This window comes from Schistocerca americana, chromosome 8 (genome assembly GCF_021461395.2).
Source record: "Schistocerca americana isolate TAMUIC-IGC-003095 chromosome 8, iqSchAmer2.1, whole genome shotgun sequence".
NCBI lineage: Eukaryota > Metazoa > Arthropoda > Insecta > Orthoptera > Acrididae > Schistocerca > Schistocerca americana.
Genome location: NC_060126.1, coordinates 359,272,897 through 359,298,808, shown reverse-complemented (window position 1 = coordinate 359,298,808; position 25,912 = coordinate 359,272,897). Strand labels below are relative to the sequence as shown.

The following is a 25,912-nucleotide window of genomic DNA, read 5'->3' as shown; positions in this document are numbered from 1 at the left end:
TGTTTGCTTTGCCGTATATTAATAATGTCTGATAAGACTTGCAGCATTCTATTCACTTCTTTTCCGGAGTCTCCAACTATTATGGCATCCTCAGCAAATCTGCTATAATTTATCAATTCGCCATTGACTTTTATTTCCTTTGTCCTATCCTTCATCATCTGAAAGAACATATTAAATAAATACGGACACAGTGTACATTATTGTCTAACTTCTTATCTAATACTGACCTCTTCCTCTACCTTAGTGATGGTTTTTTTTTTTTGCTTTGGTTCTGATATAGTCTATTAATCATTCTTCTATTCTTCAAATAAAGTCCAGTTTTCTTCATAATTCTAAAGATTAGCTCCCACCCTATATTGTCACATTGTCAAAAGCTTTTTCTAGGTCAATGAAGGTACGATAACTCCATCTCATATTTATACCTGTTCTTCTCTCCAACAGTATGTGCCACACCAAAATTGCTTTTCTTGTTCCTCTGTCTTCTCTAAATCTATATTGGCCTTCTCAAACATACTTAGCTACCTTCTCTTTTATACTGTTCTTAACCATACTAATGTGTATTTTGGAGGCATGCGACACCATTGATGGCGTTCTATGATTGGTGCAGGCTGCCTTTCCTATTTTAGGCGTGGGAAAGGTTCTGCACTGTGTGTGGTCTTCTGGCATGATTCTTCTTCGGTAGCAGTCATTTATTACTCTGAATAATTGGTTGTTCATATTTTTAGCTAAATTTTTCAGCAGTTCTGCAGGGAAATCAACAACACCAGTTGCTTTTGCTTTTTTGAGACTCCGAAGATGATGTTCAAATTCATGTCTCGTGATTGGGGATCTTGTATTTCACACTCATTGATTATTTCAGTTGGATTATTTTCATTCCTGAGGTCCTGACCATCATAAAGTTCTTCTATGTTTTCTTTTCAACAAGTTCATACCTCTGCAGCGAGTTTTTGCCTGATTATTTGGCTACTCCTCCACCCCCCCCCCCCTCCCACCCCCACCCCCACACACACGCGAGCGCATACACACACACACACACACACACACACACACACACACACACACACACTCACACGTACGCGCTTTGCTGAACAACCTAGGTGCACACAGTTACACAGTCCCCCACGGGCCTCTGGCAGAGAACGCTACGCCTTTAATTTTGCGCCACGAGTGGAATACGCTCTTCACGTTATATTTGTTTAAGGTCCCAGCAATATTGACGGAAGGTCGCCCTACGTAGAGAGAAACCGTCAGGCTCTCGCTTTCTTCCATCTTTTTTAGGTCCTATTTTTGTGGAGGTAGCGTTTTATTTGTTCTCGCGAGTAGCCCTTGTGAGAAAGGCTTCGCGCAGGTCCTTAGCTGCGCTGAGTGGCCCGTCATATACGGACGTTTAGGTAAAGGGCCATGTGGATTGTCCTGTAAATTGTACGCTCACCGTTCTGTGAGAAACACTTTTTGCCGGACAATTTAGTAACACTAAGCACCCATATTTTTCATTCTCCGTACTGAAGTATAGAAGATAGAGTGCAAAAAGTGAAATCAATGTCTATAGCATTTGTAGATTAAGAGAAAACTTTGGACAATGTTGTCTGGAGTACACTCTTAGAAATTATGAAGGTACCAGAGGTACAAAAACAGTGAACGGAATGTTATACACTACTTGTACAGGAACCAGACCGCAGGTATAAGAATGTAAGTGCAAGAAAAGGAAGCAGCAGTTGAGATATGAGTGAGACATGATTGTACTGCTAACCTACATTATTCAATCTGTAAATTGTGCAAGAAGAAAAGGAAGCCAAGGAGGAATTTGGGTAGGGAATTAACTTTCAGGGAGAAGAAAAAACAATTTTGTGGTTTTCGACTACACTGTAGTTCTGAAGGGGACGGCATGGACTGGGAAGAGTAGCTAAGCAGAATGAATGGTGACTTGAAAAGAGGCTATAAGACGACTATCAACAGCCGGCCTCTGTGGTCGAGCGGTTCTAGATGCTTCAGTCCGGAACTACGAGGCTGCTACGGTCGCAGGTTCTAATCCTGCCTCGGGCATGGATGTGTGTGATGTCCTCAGGTTAGTTGGCTTTAAGCAGTTCTAAGTCTAGGGGACTGATGACCTCAGATGTTAAGTCCCATAGAGCTTGGAGCCATTTTGAAAGAGTATCAACGAAAGTAAAACAAGGATAATGAATGTAGGTGAACTGAATTAGAGTGATCCTAATAGAATTGGGTTAGGAGATGTAAAATTAAAAGTAATCGACGAATTTTGACATGTGGGAAGCAAAATAACTGGTAATGGCCGAAGTAAGAGGATATAAAATGCGGACTCACAGTAGCAAGACTATTGTTTCTCAAAAACAGAAATTTGTTAGCATCGAGTGTGAATTTAAATATTAAGAATTCTTTTTTGAAGATATTTATCTGGAGCGTAGCCTTTTGCAGAAGTTATACTTAGACGATAAAAAGTTCATACACGAAGAGAATATAAGCTTTTGAAATGTGGTGGTACAGGAGAATATTGAATATCTGATAAGTAAACTGGATAACTAATGAAGAGGTACTGAACAGAATTGGGGAAAGCAAGAAGGTTGTGGCACGACTAGAATAAAAGAAAGGATCGATTTACAGAAAATATCCTGTGGCAGCAAGGCACTGCAGACAGTTGACGAAGATCTGAGCGTACGGATTTGATTTCCAGATATGTGTGTGGCTCGAAGATTTCTTAAGTAATAGAACCCAGTTCGCTATTCTTGACAGCGAGTGTTCATCAGAGACAAGAGTATTGTTAGGTCTGCCACACACGGCCCCTGCCAGTCAGACTACACTCAAGACACCCCTGTGTTCCATATAACATACACAAGCACTTGCAGGCGCAACTAAGAGGAAAACAATTCTTCAAAACAAACAGAACTTGCTAGAGACTAATGCGAACCTTTTTCTGCAGAGGTCGCCCCACAGATACAAGGGAAAGTTGGAGTATTCGGCCGGCCTCCGCCGGCTTTATAAGGCCAGCGCAGCAGTAGTACAGCGCCCCACCACCCACTTCCGGTGTCCTTTCCTTTAGGCACCCTCCCTCCCTCCCTTCTCTTCCCCTCCCTCCCCTTCTCTTTCCTTTTCCCCCATCCCCTCCCTCCGCCACTCTTCCCCCCGGGCTTCCCCTCCCCCTTCCTCCCTCCCCCTTTCTCCCCTGCCCGTGGCCTCTCTGCTCTCCCCTCTCCCTCTCCCACTCCCCTTCCTCCTCCTCCTCTCTTGGCAGGTCCCCGGACTCGCACACGCATGGTGAACATTCGCGCGCCGGAGATCATCGCCATCAGTGTCTAGTGTGTGCCGTCGTGTTTAGTGTTCAGTGTTCCCCGTCACACTCCCTCGTTCACCAGTGCCATCGTCATCTTCAGAGTTTGTGCGTCGTCTCATCAGTTAGCAGTGTGGATTATCGATGAGTGTGAACGGCTCCGTGTTTGTCTCTATGTGTCTCCTATTTTATTGCCCACATTCTGTAACTTAGGTGTCTTCTCCTGTTTTCTCTGCTTGTATATTCTATGGCTGAAGAGCAGCGTAGTGTGCTGCTGACAGCCTGCCTGTTGTACAGGCTTTAAAATAACAATAAAGTAAAAAAAAAAAAAAAAAAAAGTAGTACAGCCAGTTCCTCGTCGAGCTAGGACCAGCTCCGACGGACCTCACCGACGCTCTTGATGAATGGTTATCTACACGTTATTTGTTTTTGTGTATATATAGTGATTGTTCGAGAAGTGTACTTCAGTTTCAATAAACGACACTATACTGAGTGTTCTACAATACTGAGTATTCTCCAGGTATTGTCAGGCTGGTTTGTACGCCACTGCACTTTAGTAACCTTCGTCCTAACGATGCTGGCATCCCCTTGCCTGCTTCTAACCTTTGACCTGACTCACCCAGTCAGTTATTAAGGGGAAACCCCACCCAGAAACTTAACTTTTCTTCTAATTTGCTGATAACAACCAAATTTTAAAGTCCAAACTTCACTCACTTTGTAATCCTGCAAATTTTTAATACGGTTTTTAGTGATATTTTGAAAACCAACTTCGCATACTAAGATCTGAGTTTTCGCATTCCAGATTCTTTAGATACATTCACAAGATATTGTTCAAAAGTTCTGTGCATTCATTTTATGACGAAAGTTTTTAATTTACTTTCAGTATTTTTTTTCAAATTTAAATTTAAGTTTTCATTAATGATCAAAACATAGATGTGATAGTAAAATACACAAACTTACTGCAAAAATATCATTGAGATTGTTCAATATTTAGAATGAAAAACTTGGTATTGAACTTAGAATAAAAAACTTACTGGAGAATGGATTTTAAAATTTTGTTAAAAAATTAATGCTAGTAAATGCCACGTACCCAACTAAATTCGCTTGCACTAAACGTCTTCCCTTCTTGCTCCTGTAATGCTCCTTCTTCTTGTAATTTCAAGCCCAGGGTGGCGTTTATTTTGAATTTTTCCTACACCAGTCGGCACCTTGTGGACCGTTTGATCCGGCGCTGATCTTTAGATAAGAGGATCTTCTTCTGGGAGGGTCATAAGGCAATGCTGGGACTCCTACTTTCTTCAGTCTTCAAACATCCGATACTGAATTGAGAAACAGCTTCTATAAAAACCAAAAATATCCTCTTTTTTTCTTTAGAACATTTGGACCAAGTAAAACTGCAAACTTTCATTTACATTTTGTGTCTCACCACCAGTGCATCTTGCCAGTAGTGCATCAGATGCATGTCTGTGAGAAACAGACACTGTCTTGACCACTTTCGCAGCTGTCAGTGTAACATGGCACCCCGCGCAGTCCATACTGCAAATCTTTCTTAGGCGTACTTGTAATTCGAATACAGCCAAAGAGAGGTATCTAAGAGTAAACACTCCAAAAATGTAAAATTGCCATTAAATTTTGTTTGGAAAAAAACCCTGCCGCTTGGGGAACCTACACCTTGAGGGCCGGGCGGATCTGACCGACCCCGACGCCATCCTCCCCTAAAGGCGTCATTTGTATGCCATATGGTGGGTCTTTAGTCAGCGTACCACTCTCCCATACGTTGACATCTTTTCCGAAACTCGCAGGCGCTAGTTCTGGATGGAGCAGCTTTACAGCGGTCCCCAGCGAAGTCGAGTGTTCATCGTTCCACACCTCAACAACTCACCAAGAGAGAATCCCTGTTAGATCCAGGAATTGAACCTCGATGCTCCACATGGCAGTCAGACGCGCTGACAACTGGTGGGAGGGCCCCGACATAGCCAAGCAGTAGGGAAGATTTATTTGTCTGTAACCCTTACCAGAGGAGCAAAGATCCAAAGAAGAGCGGCACGTTTGCTCAGAGGTTGATTTAGTAAGAGCATCGTTGTAACTAGAAACAAGCACCTGCTTCGATGCTATTGAAAACACAACACGAACATCTCTGTCTCGCTTAAACTTTAATTTGGACAATAGTGGTTTCATTTCTGACTTGTTAAGGCGGTGGCTGTGCCTTGTCTTCAAGGTCTCTGTGAAGTTATCGTTCAACAGGAAAATCCAACGCGGAAGTTCAGTCACTTCCGAGGTATAAAGAGTTCAAACAACCTACAGGAATGAAGCCGGGTGACGCCTTCTGTAACCGTCGATATCTGAACAGGTGAACATCCCATCATTTTAAAGGCACAAATGTAACGAGAGGGCACTGTGGCAGAAGGTTTAAACCCTCCGTAGACGGGGCTACCGACCAGGAGCTACACTGCGCAACAGAAGTTTGGAATACTATCGTAAAATGTAGTCTGCGATACTAGAGGTCTAACTGACGTGGGCACTTCCCGTATTATCCAGTGAGAGCCCATATATTGAACAATGTTACCTGCTGGCACGCTTTATGACCATCTTCCAATCATGTAAGCATACCACTGTCTCAGCGGCACACACCGCGAATACTCTAGTATCAACAACAGTTTCATTCAGTTCGTGTTCAGCACTGCAGTAACATGGCACGTAGAGGTATGCAACACTTTGATAGAGTAAGGAGAGTGGCTTTACTTTAGGCAGATCATACACAACAAGATTTTGCCGATCGGTTACATGTCTCTCAAAGTGGTGTGTCCCAGATTTGGGTAAAGTACAGAGTGACGTGATATGCCAACAAAAAGACAAATAAAAACCTAATCGGAAAAAAAATGAAGCAGGAAACTCATGAATACAAATTCAGTACGTAAATAGGAAAAATGTGAGGACAGATACTTGAAACAAGCTGCCACCTCACGATATTAATTACCAACAGGTGAGTAAGTGGAATTAAGTCTGACTTTCTGTTTTTGAAAAGGAAGAGAGCACGATTTCAAGCAGTGTTTAAGCAAATATCTCGCCTGCTTCGTTAATAGAACTATGCCAATCACTGGAACTGCACCCTGTTGTTATATTCCATAGGATGGCCGGTGCAACGGCAATCTTTCTTATAGTCTGTTGCAATAGTGTGTGACGCTCATATTCTAGAGACTAGTCCTCCACTGTCTTGATAGCCTGTCCAATGTATATTGACAGAACTGCATGGGATAGGTAGACATTCGCCTTACGTAAACCAAGATGATACTTCACAGACGGTAAAAGGGCCCTAACCTTAGGTGGTGACCGAAGAACACACTTCACATCCTGTTTCTCCAAAATGCAACCATTCCTTTAGGAAATGATACCTGCGCAAGCAAAGAGGAGGTAGACTTACACTATTGACCATTAAAATTGCTACGCCAAGAAGAAATGAAGATGATAAACGGGTATTCATTGGACAAATATATTATACTAGAACTGAAATGTGATTACATTTTCACGCAATTTGGGTGCATAGATCCTGAGAAATCAGTACCCAGAACAACCACCTCTGGCCGTAATAACGGCCTCGATACGCCTGGGCATGAGTCAAACTGAGCTTGGATGGCGTCTACTGGTACAGCTGCCCACGCAGCTTCAACACGATACTACAGTTCATTAAGAGTAGTGACTGGCGTATAGTGACGAGCCAGTTGCTCGGCCACCATTGACCAGACGTTTTCAATTGGCAAGAGATCTGGAGGACGTGCTGGCCAGGACAGCAGTCGAACATTTTCTGTATCCAGAACGGCCCATACAGGATGCGGTCGTGTATTATCCTGCTGAAATGAAGGGTTTCGCAGGGATCGAATGAAGGGTAGAGCCACGGGTCGTAACACATCTGAAATGTAATGTCCACTGTTCAAAGTGCCGTCAATGCGAACAAGAGGTGACCGAGACGTGTAACCAAAGACACCCCATACCATTACGCCGGGTGATACGCTAGTATGGCGATGACGAATACACGCTTCCAATGTGCGTTCACCGCGATGTCACCAAACACGGATGCGACTATCATGATGCTGTAAACAGAACCTGGATTCATCCGAAAAAATGACGTTTTGCCGTTCGTGCACCCAGGTTCGTCGTTGAGTACACCATCGCAGGCGCTCCTGTCTGTGATACAGCGTCAAGAGCAACCGCAGGTCTCTGAGCTGGTAGTCCATGCTGCTGCAAACGCCGTCTTTCTGTTCGTGCAGATGGTTGTTGTCTTGCAAACGTCCCCATCTGTTGACTCAAGGATCGAGACGTGGTTGCACGATCCGTTACAGCCATGCGGATAAGACGCCTGTGATCTCGACTGATAGTGATACGAGGCCGTTGGGATCCAGCACGGTGTTCCGTAGTACCTTCCTGAACACACCGATTCCATATTGTGCTAACAATCATTGGATTTCGACCAACGCGAGCAGCAATGTCGCGATACGATAAACCGCAATCGCGATAGGCTACTGACGACCTTTATCAAAGTCGGAAACGTGATGGTTCGCATTTCTCCTCCTTACACGAGGCATCACAACAAAGTTTCACCAGGCAACGCCGGTCAACTGCTATTTGTGTATGAGAAATCGGTTGGAAACTTTCCTCACGTCAGCACGTTGTAGGTGTCGCCACCGGCGTCAACCTTGTGTGAATGGTCTGATGAGCTAATCATTTGCATATCACAGAATCTTCTTCCTGTCGGTTAAATTTCGCGTCTGTAGCACGTCATCTTAGAGGTGTAGCAATTTTAATGGACACTAGTGTAGATGCCACTTCGGCATTTTCATCACCTGAAAATGGAAGCGAAAATTTCAAGTTTTGTGTTGTCAGTAGGGAAGGGGTAACAGCAGGAGGGCTTAGAGACTTCGAACGTTGACTAGTCACTGGGGATCACCTGGCCACCTGAGTAACAAATCAACCAAGAACATTTCTAAAACTACTCAAGTTGGTTGCTGGTGATGTGGAAATGTGGATGAACAACTAAAGCTAACCAAGACCAGTCAGACCTCATTTACTGGCCGACAGAGACCGACGACCACAGCGGAGGATGGTACGTCTACATCTACTTACACACACCGCCAGCCACCGTACGGTGCGTGGCGGACGGTACCATATACCACTACTAGTCATTGCCTTTCCTACTCCACTAGCAAACAGAGCGACGGAAAAACGATTATCAATATGCATCAAACGAGATCTAATTTCTTGCAATGTCCGTGGTCCTTACCCGAAATGTACCAGTAGAATCGTTCTTCAGTCAGATTCAAACGCAGGTTCTCTAAATTTACTCTTATCGAACGTTGCCTTTCCTCCAGAGATTCCAGTGTGAGTTCCCTAAGCAACTCTGTAATATTTGCATGTCGTCTGCCCCTACCGGTAACAAACCTGGAAGCCCACCTCTGGGTTGCTTCGATGTCTATTTTTAATTTGAGCTGGTGCGGACCATGAACGCTTGACTAGAACTCAGGAATGGTTTTCTGAAATTCTCCCAATAATCCGAGCTGACCATTCGCCTTCCCTAGTACAATCCTTACATACACCTTCCATTTTATACTGTTTGGAACGTTACGCCCAGATAGTTAATCAACGTGGTTGTGTCAAGTCGCACACTAGCAATGGTAGTGAAATATCAGATAAAAACAGTGGAAGAAGTCACTCATAATTTTCAAAGAGTCATCAACACTCCAGCAGTTGGCGCAAGCGCTACAATAGTCGCTCAGTTCCTAATATGATACACATTCCCATAATCAATACTAAAAGACGCTTGAGGTGGTGCAAAGAGCGAAAACAATGGACAGTTGATGACTAGAAGCGATTGATTTGATGTAGTGAGTTCAATGGCAATCTAATGGGAAGGTCTGAGTGTGGTGCCAACAGCGAAGTAAGGGGGGAGATGCTGTTAGGGTATGAGGGCTTTTTTGTGGTTAGGGCGTGGTTCACACATGTTACAGCACAAAGTACTGCATATAGTAGAGGAACATTTCGGAGGCGACGATTGTCTGCATCAGCGTGATAATACTTCCTGTCATAAAGCAGGTTCTGTGAGGCAATGTTTTGTGAACAAGAACATTTCTGAAATGAGCAAGCCTGCCTAATGTCCCGACCTGAACCCAGTGGAGCACCTTAGAAACGAGTTGGAATATCGACTTTGCTCCAGACTCCGCGTCCCACATCACTATCTTGTCTGTCTTGGGAAGAATAGGTTGCCATTCCTCTACAGACAGTCAGGCAGCACATTGAAAGTATCCCCAAGGTATGAGAAATGGGCGAAGCGTAGACACACCCCACATTAAGGTCCACTGATAGGCGTCAAGATAATTTTGGTCACATAGTGTCAATGTGATTTGTTTCAATAATTCGTAGTTTTAATTTTAAACCTTTATTTACTTGCGGGATATTGGAGTCCCGGCAGATTCAGTGGGGTACTATGTAGCTCAACAGCCCGTTGGACCCGCTGGGGCAATAAGTTCCTATTCCTTTAAGTTTGTGCTTGCTACGCTTGATGTCAGCACAGCCTGTACGCCATTTCGAAATCTATGTTCTTTGGTCTACAATGATTTCAGCGTTAATTGAGGCCCAGCGTACACTATTGTGTACGAAGTATGCACTGAGACGACGAAAGTCGTGGGGTAGCGATAAGCACACATGCAGACGACAGCAGTATCGCCTACACAAAGTATGAAAGGGAATTGCATTGGAAGAACTGTCATTTGTACTCAGGTGATTCATGTCAATACTTTTCCGACGTGATTATGGTCGCACGACAGAAATTGAGATACTCTGAACGCGGAATGGTAGTTGGTGCTAGACGCGTGGGACATTCCGTTTCGAAAACTGTTAGGCAATTCAGCATTCCGAGATCTACTGTGTAAAGAATGCGTTGAGAATACCACGTCACGGGAGACTCAGTGCCCGACGGTCTTCACTTAACGACCGAGAGCAGTGCGAACACAAAGCAACACTGTGTGAAATTACGGCAGAAATCACTTTGAGACGTACGACGAACGTATTCGTTAGGACAGTGCGGCGAAATTTGGCGTTAATGGGCTGTGGCATTAGACGACTGACGCGAGTGCCTTTGCTAACAGCACGAGATCGCCTGCAGCGCCTCTCCTAGGCTCGTGATCATATCGGTTGGACCTTAGATGACTGGAAAACCGTGACCTCGTCAGATGAGTCCCGATTTTAGTTGGAGAGAGCTGATGGCAGGGTTCGAGTGTGGCGCAGACATCACGAAGCCGTCACCCCAAGTTGTCAACAAGGGACTGTGCAAGCTGGTGGTGGCTCCATAACGATGAGAACTGTATTTACATGGAATGGACTGGGTTCTCTGGTCCACGTGAACCGATAATTGACCGGAAATGGTTATATTCAGCTACGTGGAGTCCATTTGCAGTCATTCATGGACGTAATGACCCCAAACAACGAAGGAATTTTTATGGATGACAATTCACAATGCCACCGAACCACAGTGGTCTGCGATTTGTTTGAAGATCATTCTCGACAGTTCGAGCGAATAATTCGGCCTCCCGTGTTGCCCGAGATGAATCCAATCTTACATTTATGGGACATAATCGGGAGATCATTTCTTGCAAAAAATCCTGCACTGGCAGCACTTTCGCATGTAGAGGCAGCATGGCTCTATATTTCTGCAAGGAACTTCCCATAACGTGTTGAGTCCATGTGGCTTCAAACTACTGCCCTCTGTCTCTCTTTCCAAGCATTTATCCCGACGTGCGGGGTCTGCTGTATAAATACTGATTTGGCACAGTTAACTTTTGAAGGGGTGGCTGGATGCCATTCCTGTCTCCACCTCAAACCCCCCTGGGATGGAAATGGTGTACCCCAACTGTCGGCGTCCAGTGTAAATCATGAAATAGTGAGAATGTGTTCCAAATGTCTGCGAGTCGTTTACAAAGGCGGGACATGGGGACCAGCCCAGTATTCACCTAGTGGGATGTGGACAACCGCCTAAAAACCACATCTAGGACCTCGTCGTTAATCCGCCGGGCGGATTCGATCCGGGGCCGGCGCACCTACCCGAGTCCAGGAAGGTGGGCAGGGGTCGCGACCCAAGGCCTGTCCACGATGTCTCCCCCCTCCCATCCTGGGGATGTGAAGTGGTACAAAGGATGCAGTTGGTGTATTATTGTGATTTTTTTAAATTTTATTTATTCATTTATTTATTTTGAATTTTTTTTTTAATTTTTTTTTTTTTTTTTTTTTTTTTTTTCACGGTAAGGAACTGAAAACTAGTAAGTGCACTCTTTGCTTCGAGTTGGGGACGCACATAACTAAAACCATGCTAATAGTTGTAGAAAAAGACATAAAGAAAGAGAACAAAGTGCGGGGCGAAGGAAACCATGAAACAAAACTGAAGGGTGGAATCCATACCACCATTAACCAGTGCTACATCTTGCACCGGATGGGGAAACTAAAACTGCGAAGACCTTTTCGCACCAGGGACAAAAAGAGGAAATGGGGCAAATACTGCTACAGAGTGTGAGGGTTCACAACGAAACTCTCCATCTGCTGTATCATCCAGGTATGACTTCTCGTAATGATGAAAGTAGATCCCACGTCGTACCGTGTAGTGTTCTATCATCGTATTGTAATTTTAGCTTCTCTTACCCGTGATGTTCCAGCTACGTGGAGGGTCGTGGAACGCACTCCACAAAAAATTGGAAAAATATTGTCGATACTTAGGGTTACGGAGGATCTTGCAATGTCGTTCCTGCAAATAGTTCCAAAAGTCTAAAGTGTCCTTAGTGCCGTCTTGAAACAAATAATGCACTGCATGTCCACGAAGCCACGTCATTGCATTAGTTTTAGTGCGTGGGTAATACGTTTCATCCGGGAATAAGATAGTCTTGGGGTCGATATGATTCGGCGTTACCCGAAGGAAGTATGCTGACATTTGCCTCACTAAGTGCCACACTGCCGTAGACTCGCCACAGCTAAGACGGTGTTCATCGTCGTCTTGAACGCCACAGTACGTGCACGTGGGTGAGTCCACCATGTGGATCGCATGTAGCCTTGATCTGGTCACCTGCTTACCGTTGACAGTGATATACCACATCGACGGGACGTCAGTGTCCAGTGTTACGTGGTGAATTGTCCTCCACACTACTCGCCAGTTGACGTTCGGGTGCTTACTCTCCACGACGTTATCGGGTCGTCCACGTTGTAGGACCCTATAAACCGTCTTTGCCGTCGCCAGTTGAGTCGCTGGTAAGGCAAGTCGAACGTAACTGAGTTCGAGGTAAAAGACACCGATGTAGAAGAGCGAGGAGGGGACGTGGTGTATCGGCACAGGCGGCAACAGGGAGGGCGGTGCTAGTTCTTCTATTAACAAACTGGTCAGACTGTCCGGACGGCGGTGCCGTAGTTTGACTAATGTGCTCACAAATAGGGCGACCGCTCTGTCATAAACGTGATAAAGGCCAAGCCCTCCCCGATCCGGAGGAAGGGTGAGAGTCTCATATTTGATCTTGAAAAGCATTCCTGAACTCACGAAGGACCCAAAAGCCGCATGTATACGGCGTGCTAACATCACCGGTATAGGTAATATCTGGGCGATGTGCGGAATGCGTGACGCTAAATGTGAGTTAACATACTGGGTCCGTTGGACGATGTCCAAGGCTCGTAGGCGGTTGTTGGCAATTCCAGTCCGAACATTCCGTAAAAGCCGTCGAAAGTTGTGAGCAGCGGTCCGTCGTATATCGTCTGTAAAGTCAATGCCGAGACATTTCAAACTATCTCTGAGCTGTAAGGGGGTGACACTGTTCTCAGACAATCCGACCCCGATGTTCATCGCCACCGATTTTGCGACGTTGATACGACTACCAGCGGCCATGCCATATTTCGTTATCCAATTTAGTGCGCTAGCGGTGTCGTCACAGTGGCGGATGACAATCACCAGGTCGTCAGCGTACGCTATACACCGGAAAGTGTGGCCTCGTAACGTCATACCCGTTAGTCGTTGGCGCAGGCCGCAGAGGAGAGGTTCCATGGCCACAGCGTAAAGTAAAGTGGACAGAGGGCACCCTTGGCGTATCGATCGAGAAATGGTGAGGGGCTGCGAAGGTCGGCCGTTGACGATCACCTTGGACGTCGCGCCACGGAGGAGTCGCATGACGACAGTGACGAATGGCTGTGGGTACCGCATATGTTGGAGGACCGCTTCCAAATAGTTGTGGTCCACTCGGTCGAAAGCTTGACTAAAATCGATTGCCGCCAGTGCACCCTTCAGACGACATGCCCTCGCCAGTGAGATCAAGTCACGATATTCACTGAGTGCTGTTTGAATATTATTGTCGCCTCCTAATGACGTTTGATCGGGTGAGATAACATTTCGTAGGGTCTGGCGTATCAGCGCCGCCAACAGTCGAGAAAAGATCTTAAAGTCGCAGTTCAATAGCGTCAACGGGCGGTAGTCCTGCAGTCGTGAGCCACCGGACGGTTTGTGAATAGGAATAATCATTCCTTCCACAAGGGCCGCAGGGAGCGGCACGTCCGGGGATAGGAGTTCGCGACAGATGTCCGTCCATCGGGAGGCTAATAAATATTGAAAAGTCCGGTAAAATTCCAAGGGGAGGCCATCAGGACCCGGAGACTTGTTGACAGCACCTTTTCGAAAGGCGTCGATCACTTCTTCTTCTGTAATTTCTTCCATCAAGGCCGCTTCCATTGCCGGGGTGACGGTGCCGTAAATCGTCTGAGAGACGTCCTCCAGTGCTGTCGGATCAGGGGTCTGAGCGGAATAGAGTTGGGAATAATGATTGTAGAACGCTGTGTTTATGTCTTGTTGCGTGGTGAGGCGATGACCGTCCTCCGTGTCGATGAAGCGTATCAGCGCTCGTTGGCGTCGTTTACGTTCACGAAGGACGTGGAACATTGACGGGCGTTCGCTCGGTATCCGATCCTGCGTCCTCGAGCGGATGACTACCCCCTCTAGGTGGCGTCGCATATGAGCGAGGATCTGAGCCTTAGCACGGTGGACCGCCGTTTGTCGTTCCGGAGACGGCGCCATAGCATCGCAGTCGCGCAGGACCCGGAAGTAAAAGTCGAGTGTATGTCTTCGCCAGGTAGCGTGGTCACGACCGTAGGTTATCAACGTTCGCCTCAGTGCCGGTTTGGCGCAGTCCAACCACCAGCGGATCGTTGTGGGATATGCACGGAGGCGATTTTCACACGAATGCCACGTATCCTCAACGGCTTGGCGGCAATCCGGGTACGACAGGTGAGCGATGTTTAATTTCCACGGGCTGCGGCTTCTCCACACTTGTTGCCGCCGCAGGGTGACGGCACAAATGTAAGCTGAGTGGTCCGAGAATGCTGCAGGCCACAGTTCCGCATCCTGTGTTCCAGCGGCGAGAGAGCGTGAGACATAAATCCGATCGATACGACTGGAAGAGTGACTTGTGAAGTGCGTGAATCCCGGTCGGTGGCCGTGAAGATGTTCCCAAGTGTCCACCATCTGCAGGTCTCGAATTAGCGTCCCGAGTTCCGGGCACGGATTATGTCGTGGGAGTTGATCTCTGGGCGCCAGTACGCAATTGTAGTCACCTCCAAACACCAGATGGTCGTGGCGGCCTTGGAAGAGCGGGGCGACGTCTTCCGCAAAGAATCGTGAACGTTCGCGACGTTTGCCCGTCCCGGAAGGTGCGTAGATATTGACAAGGCGGACCCCCAGTACTGTGAGTGCCATTCCTCTTGCCCCAGGCAGAAACAGGATATCGTCCGCCACTATCCCTTCCCGAAGAAGTACAGCGACACCGCTGCCTGTTGGGGAAGCTGGAGAGACGCAAGCATCGTAACCGTACATGCCTGGGAAGTCGCCGACGTACACTTCCTGGAGAAGGGCTATGTCGATGGAAGCAGAGTTCAACATATCCTGAAGCAAGGATAACCTAGCGCGCGTCCGTATAGTGTTAATGTTTATAGTTGCAACGCGATAAGTTTGAGGTCTATCCACAGCATCCGTGTTGGCCATCAATACCCTGGTAAGGCTGTCTCGTCACTGTAACTGACGGCGGGAAAGGATCAACACTGGTGGGGTAAATTTCCCCCCGTGTCGTCCGACACGATGGGCAAGGAGTGTTCCTCACAGTCGTCCGCCCAGTCGCCGTGAAACACCATCGGCTGTTGGTGGCTGTTAGTGGCTGCTGCGGCACTCGGCGCTGACTCCATCGGCTCTGCTGGCTGGGAATCGGCAGCGGATGTCTGCTTGTGATCCTGCTGTGCTGTGGGGTCTGAGGGGCTGAAGCCGTCACCACGGCGATCTGTTGAGTTTGAAGTTACAGCGGCCTCTGTACCGCTGGTACCGTCGTCGGAATTTCCATAGTCCATGTCAGACGATCGCTGCAAACACTCGTCCGATGGAGCACGCCGCCGTCTCTTGTGTTTTCGCGGGGAACGCTGTTTACGGACGTGTGTTTCAGTATCTGAATGTGGGTGGATTTCGTCAGCTGCTCCGGTGTCTGGAAGAAAAGCCGCTGTCGGCACAACCCGTGGGTCAATGTCCATTCTGGCATCCACGCCTTCTTGCAAGGTCGATCGGTGATTATCTTCAGGTGGGGGCGCCGTTGTAGAGGCCGGATCCTGTACTGCAGAAGCCATTTTGGTCTCTCCATCGGGGGCGGCTATCGGACTACTGTCGTCAGCATCGGAAAGAGTTGCTGCCCGTGTAACTTCGGCGTAATTGAGAGGAAGGGTCGTCACCGTAGGAGGAGTCATAGATTCACCTGTCGGGGTTTGAGTAAGCCGTCGTCGGAGACAATCCGACCGGACGTGCCCTTCTTGGCCACAACCAGAACAAGTGCGTGGCTGACCGTCATACATAATGATCGCCCTACATCCGCCGATGACAAGATATGACGGAACATGTTTGGTCAGTTCAATTTTAATCTGTCGTACCCCGTTAAGAACGGGGTACGTTGTAAAGGTGGTGGTTCTAGGCGAGCAGTCCGGAACCGCGGGGCTGCTACGGTCGCAGGTTCGAATCCTGCCTCGGGCATGGATGTGTGTGATGTCCTTAGGTTAGTTAGGTTTAATTAGTTCTAAGTTCTAGGGGACTTATGACCACAGCAGTTGAGTCCCATAGTGCTCAGAGCCATTTTTTTGTAAAGGTGGTCCATTTTTCGGCCATATGGCTGATCACTCTGCCGTAGGGCTGGAAAGCCGCGGTGACTACATCCGGTGGTACTTCGAAAGGGAGTTCGAAGACGCGTATCGTACGGAGGCCAAGCCCCGCGTGATCGATAGAGACCGCCCCAATATGGCCATCAGAATGTTTGAATTTAAGATCGTTCGCATGTGCGCTCACGATTCTGTTGCACACCTCGTCACTTACTAGCTTGACGTAGACAACACTGCTCGTGATAGAGATATGGATACCAATTATGTCTCGCTGGTCAATTTTAACGTCGTCACGTAGAAAACGTTCCACTTCAAAAGCTCGCGGTCGTGCATGATCGGTTTGAAAACTGATCTTGATGGTGGTTTGTCTGTATGAATGTGCCATGTTGCGTCGGTAGTGATGGACTCTAAACTAGCGGCGACGAAGTAGTAAACAACTACGGGCACTCGCGACCGCGCGGACGGGACGTAAACAAGACGTCCTCGCCGCAGCGCTGCGGAAAGCAGACTGTGCTCTCGGCTACCCTGGCAGGTCTTCGAACTGCTGCACTGCGACTGGCAAAAGGAGGTCCGACACGATTTTAGGTGGTATCCCATGACTTTTGTCACCTCATTGTGTTTTGAAATCGACTGCGTGTGTAACTCTTGCTTCTAAAATAATAAAAAAAATTATCTAGGAGCATCAGAGCATTGAAAAAAATTTCGTTCTTCAAGAAGAATAACAGATCTGAGAGGATTAAACCGACTCTGAAATGTTACGAGTTTGACTTAATTACACTACTGGCCATTAAAATTGCTACACCACGAAGATGACGTGCTACAAACGCGAAATTAGACTGACAGGAAGAAGATGCTGTGATATGCAAATGATTGACTTTTCAGAGCATTCACACAAGGTTGGCGACGGTGGCAACACCTACAACGTGCTGACATGAGGAAAGTTTCAAGACGATTTCTCCTACACAAACAGCAGTTCACCGGCGTTGCCTGGTGAAACGTTGTTGTGATGCCTAGTGTAAGGAGCAGAAATGCGTACCATCACGTTTCCGACTTTGATAAAGGTCGGATTGTACCCTGTCGCGATTGCGGTTTATCGTATCGCGACATTGCTGCTCGCTTTGGTCCAGATCCAATAACTGCTAGCAGAATATGGAATCGGTGGGTTCAGGAGGGTAATACGGAACGCCGTGCTGGATCCCAACGGCCTCGTATCACTAGCAGTCGAGATGACAGGCATCTCATCCGCATGGCTGTAACGGATCGTGCAGCCACGTCTCAATCCTTGAGTCAACAGATGAGGAAGTTTGCAAGAAAACAACCATCTGCACGAACAGTTCGACGACATTTGCAACAGCATGGACTATCAGCTCGGAGACAATGGCTGCGGTTACTCTTGACGCTGCATCACAGACAGGAGCGCCTGCGATGGTGTACTCAACGACGAACCTGGGTGCACGAATGGAAAACGTCATTTTTTTCGGTTGAATCCAGGTACTGTTTACAGCATCATGGCGGTCGCATCCGTGTTTGGCGACATCGCGGTGAACGCACATTAGAGGCGTGTATTCGTCATCTCCATACTGGCGTATCATCCGGGGTATGGTATGGAGTGCCATTGCTTACACGTGTCGGTCACCTCTTGTTCGCATTCATGGCACTTTGAACAGTGGATGTTACATTTCAGATGTTTTGCGACCCGTGGCTCTACCCTTCATTCCATCCCTGCGAAACCCTACATTTCAGCAGGATTATGCACGACCGCATGTTGCAGGTCCTGTACGGGTCTTTCTGGTTACAGAAATTGTTCGACTGCTGCCCTGGCCAGCACATACTCGAGATCTCTCAGCAATTGAAAATGTCTGGTCAATGGTGGCCGAACAACTAGCTCGTCACAATACGCCAATCACTACTCTTGATGAAGTGTGGTATCGTGTTGAAGCTGCATGGACAGCTGTACCTGTACGCGCCATCCAAGCTCTGTTTGACTCAATGCCCAGGCGTATCAAGGCCGCTATTACGGCCAGAGGTGGTTGTTCTGGGAACTGATTTCTCAGGATCTAATGCATCCAAATTGCGTGAAAATGTGATCACGTGTCAGTTCTAGTATAATATATTTGTCCAATGAATACCCGTTTATCATCTGCATTTCTTCTTGGTGTAGCAATTTTAATGGTCAGTAGTGTATATAAAATTGTGCCGCATAATGCCTGAGGACACGTGCATCTAGGCGCCGGGTATTGCGGCTGCTGGGCGTCTCAGTGACTCACCAGATGAAGGGCACGATGGTGATGGTGTAGGAGATGGGCCGCAGCGCGGCGGGCAGCCGCACGTCGCGCACCAGGCGCTTGGCGCCTCCGCCGTGCGCGTGCGCGGCGGCGCTGCCGGGGATAGAGTCTGCGGCGCCGGCCCCGCTGCCGCCCGCGGCGGAGGCGCACTGCTGCAGCGTGACGTGGCGCGTCACCACGGCCACCACCACCAGCGCCGCCACCGCCGCCCCCGCCGTCACCAGCAGGCAGCGCCGCGACGCGCGCGGCCCGCGCCCCGAGCACGGCCCCGCGCCCGCCTTGGGCGCCACCCCCAGCTCGCTGCCGCCGTCCATCACCTGCCCTGCGCACACGAGAGCGCCACTTCAGTTAAGACATCCATACAGATGCTGAACTTCGATAATTTCTGTTTCGCCCTCTAGAGACACCAAGGCAATAAGGAATGAGATTTTCACTCTGCAGCGGAGTGTGCGCTGACCTGAAACTTCCTGGCAAATTAAAACTGTGTGCCGAACCGAGACTCGAACTCGAAACCTTTGCCTTTCTCGGGCAAGTGCTCTACCATCTGAGCTACCCGAGTACTACTCACACCCCGTCCTCACAGCTTTACTTCAGCCAGTACCTCGAATCCTAGTTCTCTCCTGCGAAGTAGGAGACGAGCTACTGGCAGAAATAAAGCTGTGGGGACGGGGCGTGAGTCGTGCTTGGGTTGCTCAGATGGTACAGCACATGCCCGCGAAAGGCAAAGGTCCCGAGTTCGAGTCTCGGTCCAGCACGCAGTTTTAATCCGCTACTATAGTTTAGAGACAATTCAGGAGTAAATATCGTAAGCCACCATCTCAAAGGCAAACTGTTATTAATTGGCACAAATGTTTCATAAAAGCACAAGCAGTTGTCACTATACATCAAGGCTCGCATCATAATATTTGTCAGGAAATTGATTACAGATGGGATATTTGTCGCGTTACAAAACGTAACTACAATGAACATTTGTAACTAAAACTTGAAGATATACTGCTTTCACTGCTCCATCAAATATTTCTGTAAATTATTTACCTTTTTCACAATTAAACATTATTTTTGTGTAACTAATTTATAAATCCCATTACTATATGGCCACAACGTAAGTAATAATTTTTAAATAAAAATTAAATTTTTATCATAAGGCGTTTTAAATCGAACCAAAAATTATAAAATACTTTTTCCTAGTCCCGTACAGATTCCACCCCCATAACAATAGTCCGCAAAATTATGAGTTCTGAGTGTCTTTACTAGCCAATTATTCTGAATCTAACTTAAACTTCTTCACAGGTTTCACGAAGTTATTGGATCTTGGCTAGCAACATGTTGTCCTCTTTAAACTGTAAATTGCAATTTTATTCCTTTTATTAACCTGTGTTAAGCTCAAATATTTCATTTAATTGGTAGAATTATCACATTGTAGAATTCTGTCAGTCGTGTTCCCATCTATCTATATTTTATTAATCTTTGGGGCTTAAGAATCACCAGACAAATTGCCCTGGTTCTCATGCAAAATTTTTATATGTTATCTAATGAGCTGGTATGTTGCAGTACAGACAATGGCTCCACGAACTCAGCCAGAAGATGTCTGGGGAAGCATCTTCAGAACAGGGGGCTGGCACTGACTTCTTCCTGGGCGCATTATCATCTTATTGTAAAGGACGTGATGACACAGCTTTTTGGAACAGCCTCGCCACATATGCAGCTCAGTAATGAAATTCATATTTAAACGGAATACTTAAATCACATGGATGAAATTGATATACCCCAGAACTAGCGACTGTCAGTAGGTAACTGATGTAGTCTTGCTGTTCTATAAGCTTAAATTCAAGTTTGCGTGTGATGTAGCAATGAGAAATGTTGAAAGCAGTGGAGACGATGAATTGGGATGCTCAAGACCTGTAGTCGTAAGAGAGTCGCACCGCAGGGACAAGTTCTTCGAAGGGCCACAACAAGTGTTCCGGGGAGTCGCTGGCCACCGGACGTAATCTGTTGACATGCAGTAGCGGCTCAGGAAGCCAGGACACTGTACAGAAACGCAGGGAGTATCTCCCATAGAGAAGCGCCTGGCGAAAACGTTTTACAAGCAGGAAATGGAATTAAAACTAGGCCTCTTTACCAGGAACATATCTTCGTATGCGAGATGCCGAAAACTGACCATTTTCCCTGAAAAAAAGACAGAAAAGTGAAGAGAACAGAGATGAAGAGGAAACCCTCGATCCTGGGGCTTTGAAATTTCGAGAGACCTCCTAACACCATGACTTTGCAGAAAGACAGTGTTCTTTGATGTGAAACGTACAGCTCTCTGAGTTAGAATCAGACACTGGACGATGATGAGGTGAGCACCTCATAGGCCGGGAAAGAGACACAGTGAAGCTTGAAGTAATCAGAGTATGGAAGACTGATTCTAATTTCCCTACTCCTCATCTCATGTCTGTTGCATGATCTCACCATAGTGCCTATAGTACTGCAGGAGATGGTTCAAAGTGGATGAAGAATCGATCATTGGTGGAATGAACCACCCTCACCAGCGGCTTAGTCCAAATTAGCCTCAGGAGGCTGTGCGGCAGCTGTCAGCATCAAAGGCTTCGGAATTTGACCTCGATCTCAATACTCTGCTTTCCCATCTCTGATTTCAAATCGAATGTGAAGTAAAAGGAATCCTTCCATTGCCATGTTTTCCATAGCTCATAGTATTTGGTTGGCTCATCTCCGAATCTTCCGAGCCATCAAACTGCTCATTTTAACCAATGACGTGTCTTTTACCAAAGTCTATCGAAAAAACTAACGTCATTGTCTCTCCGTCGCTTTCCTCAGCCAGTGAGGTGTTCACCTCGTCACCGTCCTGTGTCTCGTTCTAACTCAGAGTTTGTTTACGTTAGCCAATAGATGTACGTTTCACATCAAAGAGCATTGTCTTACTGCAAAGCCAGAGTGTTGGGTGGCCTCTCACAATTTCAAAGCCACAGGATAGAGCTCCTCCTATTCATCACTGAGATGTTTATCTTCACTTTTCTGTGTCTTGTGGGAAAATCGGAAGCTTTCGACACCTCGCATACAAAGGTGCGTTCCAGCTAAAGAGGGCTAGTTTATTTTCTGCTTGTAAAGCGTTTTCACCAGACGCTTCTCTATGCGAGATGCTATCTGCGTTTCTGCGCAATGGCCGCACTTCCTGTTGGCCAGTGACTCGTCGGAACACTTCCAAGAACTTGTCCCTGCGGTGCGACTCTCTTACGACTTCAGGTGCTTTCAACATTTCTCACTGCTGCATCACATGCGAATCTGAATTTAAGCCAACAGAACGATCAGACTACATCAGTGATCTACTAACAGTTACTAGTTCTGTGGTACATCAGTTTTATCCATGTGAATCAAGTATTCCATTTACATGGGATTTTTATTACTGTGTTTCATATGTATCGAGGCTGTTGAAAAAAACTGTCTCGGCACTTCCTTTACAATACGGTGATAAAGCATCCAGAAAGAAGTCAGTGCCAGCCCCCTGTTCCGGTGGCGCTTCTCCACACAACTTCCGTCTGAGCTCGTGGAGCCATTGGCTCTACTACAACATGCCAGCACGTTAGATGACACATAAAGCTTCTGCATGAGAACCGGGGCAGTTAAGCCCCAAAGTTTAATATAATTTGAACAGGTGGAAACAACGGTGACACAAAGAATTCTACAATATGACAATTCTACCAATTAAATGAAATATTTGAGCTTAACACAGTTCATAAAGGGACGACGATGGCGATGAGGTCCCATACTCCGAGAAGCGTAGGGGACGATGCGGGAGACCCGCACCGCCGACTAGGCAAGGTCCCAGCGGAGGTGGTTTGCCTTTGTCTTCCTCCGATCTCATAAAGGAAATAAACTTGTAATTGACATTTAAATAGGTTGCCATTAAATTGTTTATTGTCTATGATTTTACCTTGTTAATATTGGAATAGGTTGCCATTGTTTAATATTGATTGTTACCTTGTTAATGCTGGCATAGGTAGCCATCATTTAATATTGATTGTTTCGTAATAAATCAAAGTCATTATAACTCCTGCTTCAAAATGGCTCTGAGCACTATGGGACTTAAAATCTGAGGTCATCAGTCCCCTAGACTTACAACTACTTAAACCTAACTAACCTAAGGACATCACACACATCCATGCCCGAGGCAGGATTCGAACCTGCGATCGTAGCAGAAGCGCGCTTCCGGACTGAAGCGCCTATAGCCGCTCGGCCACAACGGCCGGCTATAACTCCTGTTTCACGTAATATTCATACGTTCCTTCACCACAATCCTGCAAAATGCATTTACATACTTTTTATCGACGCCTACTAGAATCCAGTTCATTAACCTGGAGCATCTACATCTACATTTATACTCCGCAAGCCACCCAACGGTGTGTGGGGAGGGCACTTTAGGTGCCACTGTCATTACCTCCCTTTCCTGTTCCAGTCGCGTATGGCTCGCGGGAAGAACGACTGCCGGAAAGCCTCCGTGCGCGCTCGAATCTCTCTAATTTTACATTCGTGTGCTACTCGGGAGGTATAAGTAAGGCGAAGCAATATATTCGATACCTCATCCAGAAACGCACCCTCTCGAAACCTGGACAGCAAGCTACACCGCGATGCAGACCGTCTCTCTTGCAGAGTCTGCCACTTGAGTTTGCTAAACATCTCCGTAACGCTATCACGCTTACCAAATAACCCTGTGACGAAACGCGCCGCTCTTCTTTGGATCTTCTCTATCTCCTCTGTCAACCCGACCTGGTACGGATCCCACAATGATGAGCAATACTCACGTATAAGTCGAACTAGTGTTTTGTAAGCCACCTCCTTTGTTGATGGACTACTTTTTCTAAGGACTTTCCCAATGAATCTCAACCTGGCACCCGCCTTACCAACAATTAAATTTATATGATCATTCCACTTCAAATCGTTCAGTATGCATACTCCCAGATATTTTACAGAAGTAACTGCTACCAGTGTTTGTTCCGCTATCATATAATCATACTGTGGTGTCACCGCCAGACACCACACTTGCTAGGTGGTAGCCTTTAAATCGGCCTCGGTCCGGTAGTATACGTCGGACCCGCGTGTCGCCACTGTCAGTGATTGCAGACCGAGTGCAGCCACACGGCAGGTCTAGAGAGACGTCCTAGCACTCGCCCCAGTTGTACAGCCGACTTTGCTAGCGATGCTACACTGACAAATACGCTCTCATTTGCCGAGACGATAGTTAGCATAGCCTTCAGCTACGTCATTTGCTACGACCTAGCAAGGCGCCATTATCAATAGATATTTAACTTGTGATGCCTGTACCGTCAGACCGATGTTCTCCAATTATGGATTAAAGTTAAGTATTCTACCAGTTACCTCCTGTTTTACTAGTCTTATTTCTCTGACCTGTTCCAGACCTCCCGCCAGCCTGAGTGAACTAAAAGCGTGCATTTCGGCCTCCTCTAGCAACACAGTGTTGGCTCTTCTGCCAACACTTCACATACAATAAAGGATTATTCTTCCTATGTATTCGCAATACATTACATCTGTCTATGTTAAGGGTCAGTTGCCACTCCCTGCACCAAGTGCCTATCCGCTGCAGATCTTCCTGCATTTCGCTGCAATTTTCTAATGCTGCAACTTCTCTGTATATTACAGCATCATCCGCTAAAAGCCGCATGGAACTTCCGACACAATCTACTAGGTCATTTATATATATTGTGAAAAGCAATGGTCCCATAACACTCCCCTGTGGCACGCCAGAGGTTACTTTAACGTCTGTAGACGCCTCTCCATTGAGAACAACATGCTGTGTTCTGTTTGCTAAAAACTCTTCAATCCAGCCACACAGCTGGTCTGATATTCCGTAGGCTCTTACTTTGTTTATCAGGCGACAGTGCGGAGCCGTATCGAACGCCTTCCGGAAGTCAAGGAAAATGGCATCTACCTGGGAGCCTGTATCTAATATTTTCTGGGTCTCATGGACAAATAAAGCGAGTTGGGTCTCACACGATCGCTGTTTTCGGAATCCATGTTGATTCCTACAGAGTATATTATGGATTTCCAGAAATGACTTGATACGCGAGCAAAAAACGTGTTCTAAAATTCTACAACAGATCGATGTCAGAGATATAGGCCTATAGTTTTGACAAGAGAGAAGATTGAAGTATAATACGACCTCCCACAAGGACATGGCTAGTTTTTTCAGCACCTTTGTTTTATTGTACATTTTTTGGCACTTATTTATGTTATTTGGGTGTTTACCTAAATCAATGCATCCTTGGCCTACGTAATAAAATCTTTTTAAATCTTAATGTGAGTGGTGTTTATTTGGTCGCCTGGCACTTCTGCTCCCAGCTCCCGCTCACTACCTATCAGTTATGTTACATCAGAACCAATTTTTGGATGTGCTCGGCAAAGCAATTTTCATTTCACTCGATTAATTGTAGGTAGGGAGCTTGCAATGGATGTTAGACTAACAAAACGCACGTATAACTCAATAGAAGTCATATCACAGAGCTCGCGACTCCCCTCGCAGACGTACTGCCCCGGTTGGGTTGCGACCCGGCACGTAACAAGTGAAACAGGAGTCCAGTCTCGTCTCCGCAGGGGTCGCCGCCACCTCTTTATGTAGGCCGAGTACAAAGTGCACCTCTGGCCGCCCGCCCGCGCTTAGTCTTTTGTCAACAGGACGTGACCCGAGCACCAACCAGGGCGGGGCGAGAGGGAAGACGGCCGCGTGCCGCCCTCTCTGCAGACGTTCCGTTCCGCCTTGTTTTCTCTCCGTGTTTACTGCTTAATGACGCCCACAGGCGAAACGGCTGTAACTCCAGCAGTGGGTGTGATAACACCTCCGACTGGCAGCTGACCGTGTCAGCCTAAGGAAAGGGCTGTACCAGCTGACGTGTCTCACAAAATTGGTTCTACGCACTATGGGATTTAACATCTGAGGTCATCAGTCCCCTAGACTTAGAACTACTGAAACCTAAGTAATAGCAGCAGTGCGGTTCCGGACTGAAGCGCCTAGAGCCGCTCAGCCACAACGGCCGGCTGACGTGTCTCACAAACTGACCCAAAAGTGCACTCAAAGATCTGGGAGAACAGATCTGTGGAGACTTTCACGAGAATGCGAATGACGACGCACTTGACAGTTTACGGG

General features: G+C 46.9%; 1 protein-coding gene across 1 annotated transcript in view; it reads right to left on the bottom strand.

The window, feature by feature from the left end:
- LOC124545850 (aminopeptidase N-like) overlaps positions 1-19,070 on the bottom strand; it is a 296,523-nt gene extending 277,453 nt beyond the window's left edge. The window contains exon 1 of the mRNA XM_047124807.1: positions 18,739-19,070. Coding sequence (XP_046980763.1) covers positions 18,739-19,070 — 332 coding nt within the window. The remainder of the gene's footprint in view (positions 1-18,738) is intronic.
- Positions 19,071-25,912: the final 6,842 nt, after the last annotated feature.